We start from the raw sequence: 9,886 nt of genomic DNA, 5'->3' as shown, positions 1-9,886 counted from the left end.
TCATTGTAAGGCATGGAACGGAATCAAACAAACGTGTTTGATGCCATTCCTCATTCCATTCCATGCATTACAATGAGGCCGTCCTCTGATTTCTACCTCCACCAGCCTCCCTCTGGCCACATACCGTAGCTCTCACCAATCATGTCATGTCCAAACATGTGATAAAGGAGAAATGGAAGGATGCATTTTTTAAAAGCCCTGGAATAGTGCCAATGATGGTGGTGCAGGCCTGGTCTCCATGCTCACACACTTGGGGGGGGGGGGGGGGGGGGATTTGAGGAAAGACCATGGTCTCTTCCCCTCGCCCTCCTTTCCTCCACTGATTGGTGGACGGGTGGGGACAGGGGCCCTGTTTGAATACTTTAGAGATGCTTCCATCCTTGTGATCACCACTGATCTACTGTAAAGGGTATTGGTCATAGCAAGCTTCCCACTGCATTTTTTCACCTATCATGTCAGATCAGTGATTTCTTGATGGATGGATAGATGGATGGATGGATAGATAGATGCATCCATCCATCCATTCTAACAAAGTATTCTAACAGGGTCAACACAGTCTTGTATTGATCTTAGATTCAGTCAAACATTCCCATTGGCCTTAGTGTTGGGGAACAGGGACGTAAACTGGAGGCTGGTGGAGGTAGACATCGGAGGACGGGCTCATTGTGATGCATGGAACGGAATGTGTGTTTGATATCATTCCTCATTCCATTCCATGCATCACAATGAGCCCCGTCCTCCGATTTCTGCCTCCACTTACGTGGATATACGTGGGGGTGTTGACCGAGTGTAAAAACACCATAATCTAAAGGAGCTCCCTGTTGGTGTCTTCCTGTCTGTGTCTTCTTTCTTCTAGTCTGCACTGAAGTGAAATGGGAAAAACTAACGGGACACGATTGACCAGCAAACCCATGTTGAATTTTCCCAAGTTGGTGAGGTTATGTGTTCGAGGTTAGGGTTCAGGGTTTGATTAAGGTTAGGGTCAGTTTTAGATTTTGACCTTGTCAGGCTGCCAATGGGATGCTGCTCAGAAAAGTCCCTTTAGTCTCTCCCATGTGACCTAGCTTGACGGGGGGGAAAGCTACTTTCTGGTGGCCAGCTTTCAACTGACCTGTGATTCCTCGTGAGTGTAGATGAGGGGAAGAATGAGAGGAGGAGAGGAGGCCTCTTCAGACTATTGAAGTTTACCCTGGCTATGCCTCCATGATTTGTGAAACAGGGGAGGCTGGTGGATGTCAAAATCGGAGGGCAGGCTCATGGTAATGCATGAAATGATACCAAACACGTGTGACTTCTACCTCCACCAGCCTCCCCTGCTGTGAAGAGCATCTGGTGCCATCCAAGGCCTCGAATCAACCCTGTAAATATCAGTCTGAGAGAAAGGGCGTCAACTATGCACTTTTCCTTACAAAACAACAAATAAATAAGGCTAAAACAACACAGGCGTTGTTGTGTGTTGTGTGAGAGAATGAGAGAGATTCTAATGTGAGATGCAGGAGGGATGTGCTGTTTTTTTATCTAATTCATCAGGAAGTCCTGGGGGAGTTTTAACCCACATCCTCTATTACAGTGGCTTCAGAAAGTATTCAGACCATCAATTTGTCCACATTTTGTTGTGTTATAGACTCAGACTTTGCCATCAATCCACACACAATACCCCAGAATGACAAAGCGAAAACATGTTTTTAGAAATTTTTGCAAATCTATTAAAATTGAAATCCAGAATAATCCTATAACACTCTTAAAGTTAGCTTGAATGCAAAGGGTCTGAATGCTTATGTACATGAGGTATTTCAATTTTAATAAATATACACGCATTTCTAAAAACATGTTCTTGCTTTGTCATTATGGGGTATTGAGTGTGGATTGATGGCAAAAAAAAAAGTAATCAATTTTAAATTGAGTCTATAGCACAACAGGTAGTTGTGAAGCCACTGTATATACCATTGAATTTGACCCCCATAAAACACCTTCAACCACTATCCATATTCTATTCCCATTGTATGTTGTCATTATCAGACCCATGAATATGTACAAAGTTCATTCTCCAGGTTTCTTGACATGCCCAAATCTTTTATGAATCTGTCATCAATGTACTACTCTCTGGCCATAACAGCAATTTCCCCAACTGTGCTCAAAATCTGGGCAAATGAGTTTTCTGTGACAGCCAGCCTAGCTGTGACAGCCAGCCTAGCTGGCTGTCATGAGTCACACAGAAAACTCATTTGCCCAGATTTTCTGGAATTATAAATTACGGTATGAGCACAGTTGGGGAAATTGCTGACGTGTTTGCGTGTGCGTGTGCGTGTGCGTGTGCGTGCCCGCCTCCCCGCCCTTGTCAGTAAAACTACAGTTCAACAGGGCAGAAAGGAGTTCCAAATACTGAACCCTAACCCTTGTTCCCACAACCTTTCCCTTAATCTTCCCCTTCCCCTGGTGTTATCAGACAATCACAGGACATTTTCTTCTCATTGCTTTGATGCTAATATCAGATGCTTCTGTAGTATGTGCTCTATTTTCAAATCTTTCAACACAAAACTCACATTCTGATAAACCTTGTAAACATTGCCGGTCCAAAGTTTAAAACCCTCCAATGTGTAGCCGTTTTCATGGAGAACTCTTATCAAATTGGGATCATTGATCCAAAATGAAAATATATTGTGAAACGCCACAATAACGTTAACAAACATTCTTCAAGAATAATCTTTTTTGAGTGCCAAATAGTATTATAGAACAGTCAAAATCATTATTCGTGTTAGACTATTTTAGACTAAGTTGACTATAAAAAGCTGTAATCTTTTGTGGCTGATGCGGCAGATTTGAAAGATGTCAGTTTTCCATCCACTTTGTCCTTAGGCCTATGCATGCCATACCATATCATTTCTTGATTAATGTTGGTCATAGTCAGGACTGGAAACACACACCATCAAAACATTTTGCCACTGACTGTTGACTCATCTCCAGTCCGTTATAAAGGCTTCTCCACACAGAGATAATCAAACAGCAGCGAGAAAAGGAGAAAGAAAGAGGGAAAGAGAAAAAAAAGAGACGCAGTGGCTGTCAACCAATTAAACTCCAGCACTAAAGAAAGGACTTGCAGACAGTTGATAGAGATTGACAGAAATCGTATCAAGATCACAGGGATCATCAGTGGTTAATAAAGTAAACACACAGCATTGAACGTATTCGTAAGAGGGTTCAGTTTGTTACTCCAGCTCCTGTTGAACATGAAGATGAGCAGCAGAACCTTAGTCAGCTCTGTTATCGTGCTCCTGGCCTTCCTGACCATCTCTGAAGGTGAGTTTGATCACTGACATGTAAGTATGTATCTATCTATCTATCTGTCTATCTGTCTGTCTATCTATCTATCTATCTGTATCTATCTATCTATCTATCTATCTGTATCTATCTATCTATCTATCTATCTATCTGTCTATCTGTCTATCTATCTATCTGTATCTATCTATCTATCTATCTATCTATCTATCTATCTATCTATCTGTCTATCTATCTCTGTATGTGTAGTTGAGTGTGTGACTTGAAGGTTATTAGAAACAAAACATAATTGCCTAACAGTATAAAATGAAATACATTCACAACACTAATCTACGTAGAAAAGGGGCTTATTGGCAACAAGCCAAAACGTGGAGCGCTTTCTGGTTATCTTATTTATTTCACTGAATGAATCAAAGATAAATATAAGTTCAACTTGTTCTGGAGTGCGTCACACGTCTTTCATGAAGTCTCTCGTCTTGGCACTGTGCTGAATGTTTTTTCCAACGTCGTTATTCATTAACACATCCTTCTTTGACTTGTTTCTATTTGAGTGTTCTGATCATGATAACTGTTCAGCAGTCTGTAGCTGACCTTTGACCTTTTCCAGGGATGAGTCTAGGCAAAGAGAGGGGAGACTCACTCTGTCAGTGCACTACGACAGTCAGCAGGCTCATGATTGGTGAACTCGAATCGATTGAGCTGTTCCATCCCAGCCCGCACTGTGTTGACACTGAGATCATGTGAGTCCTCTCACCTAACTAGTGACCCATTACACTGACAAAATACAGGAAAAGAATATATATATATATATATATATATAAATATATATATATAAGCAAAATATTAACAAAATAGCAAAAAATAATTTACAAAATAGAACAATAAAACAATACATTTTGTAGGCTGTGCGAGGCTAAGAGGCAATGAGGCTGTGAAATGGGTATGGGGCATGTACACTATCAATTAGAATAAATTTAAATAAATATAAATTACACTATCAGTTCATTGTGTGTGTGTGTGTATGACAGGGTGGGGTGGAGGGGGGGTGGAAGTCCCAGAGTCAGTGAGAGGCAGGGAGCTTGTTTGTGAGCCCACTTGAGGTTACTCTGTTGGCTAGCTAGCTACAGTAAATTCGACGCAGCCAGAGAATCTCCCCTGCAAGATGGCGCCGTGGATGAGAATTCAAAGGTGAAATATTGCTAACCAACAACCTATTGTCATTTCGTCGCATACAATGTTACAGTGTTATATAGCCTTCACTTTTTCGCTTTGTCATTCTGGGGTAAGTCTGGTTGTGTTCAGGTTAGTTATGGTTCTGACCGTGTGGCTGTGCTCCCTGTCTCTCCTGCAGTGCCACTCTGAAAGAGACTGGTCAGAAGCTCTGTCTCGACCCCAACGCAACCTGGGTCAAGAAGGTCATCGAGAGAGTATTGGCCAAGTAAGTCTCCACTGATCAAGTCTGTCTGGCTGACTGTCTAAAATACCAAATTAAACATGATTGTTTTTTTCCCACAGCTGAATTGCGAGACACCAGACACCAGACACCAGAGCTAACTGAAGCCGAGCTGACCACGATTTGGTGATGCCAGCTTTGAGCCAAGGAATTATGATAAATAATGACAAATTGTTCTGCTAAGTTGAGGTGCAGTTTATACAGTTATGCTTCTCTGGATGAATAGAGTGAAAATAAAATCTGCTCATCGCTTTTGGTGAACGTAGCTAACGCTGTATTAAAATGATTTATATGAGGGAATATGTTATTTGAGGTAAATTGCTTTTTTTCTCCTTAATTTCTTTGAAATACTTTGAAACTGCTATAGAAACAAAGATATTCATTTCAAAATTACATGAACTATTATCCTTGCATTAAGATGGACTCAATTCAACTTATTGAGTGATTTGTTGATGACATTTTTGCATTTTAGCTCATTTTAAGAGTGTCATAGCAAAGGGTCTGAATACTTATGGACATGAGGTATTTCTGTATTTCAATTTTAATAAATTTACTGAAATTTCTAAAAACCTGTTTTCGCTTTGTCATTCTGGTATTGTGTGTGGATTGATGGCAAATTCTTTTAATTTAATCCATTTTAAATTGAGTCTGTAACACAACAAAATGTGGAAAAAGTGAACGGGTCTGAGTAGAGAAATTAAGTGTGTGTGTGTACGTGCGTGCGTGCCCGTGTGTGTCAGCTTGTGACTGAGTCGTTCTGATGTTCTGATGATATCCGCTTCCTGGTTTCAGTTCACACACAACCCAGCGTACAGAAGAACACTGTATAACAAACAAACCTCACTGCTCGGTGTCCAGTCGACGTACCAGTCTGTAACCATGGCAACGTTTGTCAGAGCAGGCGAGGATGACACCCAGGAGGACTATGTCAACCTTTCTGAGGTGAGGACCACTCTTCCAGAGCGTAGCCCAGAGGAGACCCCAACATCAGGTATGAGAGCTCACCTGAGCGGCTTTACTAAAATCTTCATGTCAACAGGCCCCAATCATTTGGTTCGATGGACTAATGAGCATGGCCGATGAAATCCATTGTCTATCCAAGGGATGGGTCAACAGACAAAGGTCAAATAGAATCACATTCACTGTCGTTTTGAAGATGTGCCCTGAACCCTGGTTATCTGTGTGCCACAGCACCTTAGCCCGCTAAACTATACAGCTTGGGTGTCTTGGAGAGCTAACAGGAGCCTTTAGGTCTCAAGCAAAGTTATTAGTGTGTGTGTGTGCGTTTGTGTGTGTGTTCCTTCAGGAAGAAGACTCTACAGACTAGCTGCTGTGTGTTTTGGCCTGATGTGTCTTGTCCAAGTCATTCTCAACAACTCTTTATTCCAAGCATGTGGGTATTAAACCTGATTGTTATTATCAAGTCATTTTTGAAACATTGACAGCAAAGTGTTAATACTGAGGGTGCAGTACATTTCCTGTCCGATGATCTTCTGTAATAGAGTTTTTCCCCTTTGTGGCTAATACTCGCTAACCACAGATCATATCTTCTCACTCTGACGCAGGGAGACACTCGTTTGAGACCAGATACCAAAACCTGACCGAACACAGAGACCAGCTTCAGACCAGTTACAACAACCTGACTGACGAGAGAGACCAGTTAGAGACCAGTTACAACAACGTGACTGACGAGAGAGACTGGCTACAGAGGGGGAATGATGATCTGAGGCGGCGCAGTGAGTCCACACACAAAACTTAAGATATTGTACATGGAACTCTCAAATCGTTCATATGGCATATCAAATTCATGGAAGATTCTGATGCATTGGGCAATCTGTAGACATACAGAAGATGCATCACCTATTGTATAAAAAACATATGCAAGACATGGATGTAAGGTCTACCATGTACGCCCCACATGATGTAGGGGTACATTTCTGGGAGTATTAATTCCAACATTATTTATGTTTCGCTTGCTCGCACACACACACACACACACACACACAGCTGCAGCTGCTGCTGCTGGCATGCCCTCTCACTTTTTACTTAGCAATTTGCCCCAAAAGCCTTTCTAACAACCTGTGTGTTTGCACTGCTGATTGTCTCAGGGCGTTGCTGTTCATGAGGTCCACTCTGTTATAAAGACAAACAATTATACATACATAACATCATAACGCTAATCTATCTATCTTTGGTTAAAATGTCACATTCTACCACTGGGCATATTACAGTAAAGAAAAAAGTACATTATTTAAAAAAGTACACAAAAAACAACAGAATATTCTGTGTTTGAAATTAAAATGGCCCTTTTGATAATATATTAAGAATATATAGATTTTTTTTTTCCAATAGCCGAATACATACACAAGGTGTGGAGAAGAATAGAAGAGCGGCTTCTCTAATTATACTGCGCTAACGATCTGTTATTGCTTTTTCTTTCCTTTATTTTTCATTTGTTATAGCATGTCTTTGTTTGTACGTTTGTTATGTATCGTTTATTTCCCTTTCCTTTTGCATACTCTTCTCGGAGTGACAGTGCAATGTGTTATTTGTGTTGTGCTTTCCTTTCAATGTGTTATTTGTGTTGTGCTTTCCTTTCAATGTGTCAATGTATGCCCACGAGGGATGGGTCGTGTGGGAACGGACACCAACATAATGACAGATTCATTGTTGCTACAAGGTCAGTCTGTATGCTCTTGTCTAGGCACAGGGTTAAACCCACCCTGGGTTCTATCCATCTATCCTTCTATCCTTCTATCTCTGTGATGTGTGGTTGAGTGTGTTTCTGATCATAGTCAGTCAGGTGATGAGTCGTCTTTGTCGCTGCATCAACACTGAGACTCGGCGGATCGGAAGGTTGATTGAGAAGATTGAGCTGCTTCCTGCCAACAGCTTCTGCAAGTCCATTGAGATCATGTGAGTCCTCTAGTTTTAGCTCTAGTTTTTGTAAAACATGTATAATTTTTGTTCTGGTAAGGCTGTTGCTAGGTTAACTTCAGTTGTGGTATGGATGTTGTGCTATTCAGGGCCTCTTCCAGGAAAATGTGGCCTTCTGTTCATGCAATTCTACATCATTTCAACAGTTTTCTTGCTAAATTCTTCACTGGGGGGAAAAAACGCTAACACCCCATCTATAGTAGTGAAACCTACACCCATGCTATTAGGTTTGGTTGTCCTAAGATCAGTCATGGTAAAGGTATATTCATAAGTGTCATTGCACCTCAATGGCACCCAACCCATATGGGTAAACACGTAAAAACTTCTTTCACATTAATCTAATCTAATTTTAAAGCAAATATAGCTGGATGATCAATCTATAAAAATGCTATATTAAAGTAAATATATTACTATTTATGAATAGTACTATTAATATATAATAGTTGTTGCAAGGTGATTCAACTATATGTGTTTTCAATGACAAGTTGTCATCAATCCAGATGCCAAGACACTTGTAACTGCATACTTTCTTAATTTGGCAACCATCTTAGATGCAGGTGTTTGAAACAATGGCCTCAGATTTGTGAGCATTAGCGACCACTATATACTTAGTTTTGGTTGCATATCTGTTGTGTTAAGGTTAGTTATGGTTCTGACCGTGTAACTGTGCTCCCTGTTTCTCCTACAGTGCCACTCTGAAAGAGACTGGTCAGGAGATCTGTCTCGACCCCAACGCACCCTGGGTCAAGAAGGTCATCGAGAGAATACTGACCGCAGTAGGTCTCCACTAATTCTGTCTGTCTGTCTGTCTGTCTGTTGTCTAAAATACCAATCTAAACTGATTGTTTTTTTTCACAGAGCAACTGAGGACACCAGAGATTGGGTGTAGCCGAGCCAACCATTGGGCAGGCAGATTAAAATAAATAATGAAAAATAATTTTGCTCTGTTTTTTTGCAAGTGAGGTTTATATACTCTATGCTATGGAGTCACAATCTGCTCATCGCTTTTGGTGAACGTAACTAATGCAGTGTTAATATGAATTTATATGGGGGAATATGCTTTATCAATGCTAAACATCGATAAAAAGTATTTGTGGTGTCTCCTCTGTGTATGTCTGTGTGTTGTCACCTTCATTCAGCCATCAGCCTGAGCTCAGAATAATTACAAAGTAGGCAATGATAATTCATCTTCAGTGCAGGAAAATTCTTAGCTTGAGTGTAGGTGAGGAAATGACTTCAGATTTCAGCTAATCAGTAGATGCCATTGTTAGGGTCGAGAAGCTGAGGTTTGGTCGCATCCTCTAACCTCTGGTCAAACCGTTCGGTCAACCTGAACAATTCAAATCAAATCAAAAGTCTAAATACTATTTTTAACTATAAAAACAAATCCAAAATAAATAAATACTTAAAAATTACTTCAATCAAACACAGAGTGTCATGACTGGGGTAGCAGGGGTGTGTGTGTGCGGCCTGGACAGGGATCAGGAACTCCAAACATGGTCTGACATCTGAGGAAGTTGAGCAACACATTCATTACCTGGAAGCAACTGTGTCAACTGTTGATTAATTTGTCATGTGAAGATGAAGAGAAGAAGACAAGGGGAGGAGGAGGAAGAGAGAAGGACTCTTCAGACTATTCCTGTCTGTTCCTCCCGTTATGTGAAGTGTGTCTGGTGCCATCCAAGGCCTCGAATCAACCCTGTAAATATCAGTCTGAGAGAAAGGGCGTCAACTCTGCACTTTTCCGAACAAAACAACAAATAAATAAGGCTAAAACAACACAGGCGTTGTTGTGTATTGTGTGAGAGAATGAGAGAGAGATCCCAATGTCACGGATGTGATTTGTTTGTGATAAATCCCCCAAAAATACTGCTTCTGTTTTTTGTTTTACATTCATCTTCGATTGATCATCTATTGAATTTGACCAAACCTCCAAGACATATGCAATTTTTTTTTTGCCTGATGTGCGATGTTACCATTATGACAACATTATGAATATGTTCATAATGAAGTTCATTCTGCAGATTTCTTTACATGCCCAAATATTTTTCGTTTGGTTATGGGATAGATTTTCTTTCATCCTGACAAACCTATTAGTTTATTTTTTGAACCCTGCCCCAATCTTAAACCATGACGTCTCCCACACTGATTGGCTGTGCGCCATTTGTGCGACGCCCACTCCTCCCCGGAAGAGTTTTATACAGAAGATAATTAAGAGCA

At 40.8% G+C, this 9,886-nt stretch overlaps 2 protein-coding genes across 2 annotated transcripts in view; both read left to right on the top strand.

The window, feature by feature from the left end:
• Positions 1–5,593: 5,593 nt before the first annotated feature.
• Positions 5,594–8,477, top strand: LOC310821122 (uncharacterized protein). The gene is made up of 5 exons (XM_083693025.1): positions 5,594–5,720; positions 6,036–6,122; positions 6,295–6,465; positions 7,525–7,645; positions 8,355–8,477. The coding sequence occupies exons 1-5, from the start codon at positions 5,609–5,611 to the stop codon at positions 8,455–8,457; spliced, it is 594 nt and encodes a 197-aa protein (XP_083549151.1). The 5' UTR covers positions 5,594–5,608; the 3' UTR covers positions 8,458–8,477.
• A 1,384-nt stretch (positions 8,478–9,861) lies between these two features.
• The window catches only part of ugdh (UDP-glucose 6-dehydrogenase), a 5,080-nt gene continuing 5,055 nt past the window's right edge, over positions 9,862–9,886 (top strand). Inside the window, exon 1 of the mRNA XM_083693021.1 lies at positions 9,862–9,886. This exon is cut by the window's right edge and continues 171 nt beyond it. The gene's annotated coding sequence lies outside the window, so the exon portion shown is untranslated.

The sequence above is a fragment of the Argentina silus genome (assembly GCF_951799395.1).
Source record: "Argentina silus genome assembly, chromosome: 21".
In the NCBI taxonomy this organism is placed as follows: domain Eukaryota; kingdom Metazoa; phylum Chordata; class Actinopteri; order Argentiniformes; family Argentinidae; genus Argentina; species Argentina silus.
This window is presented reverse-complemented; position numbering and strand designations above follow the sequence as displayed.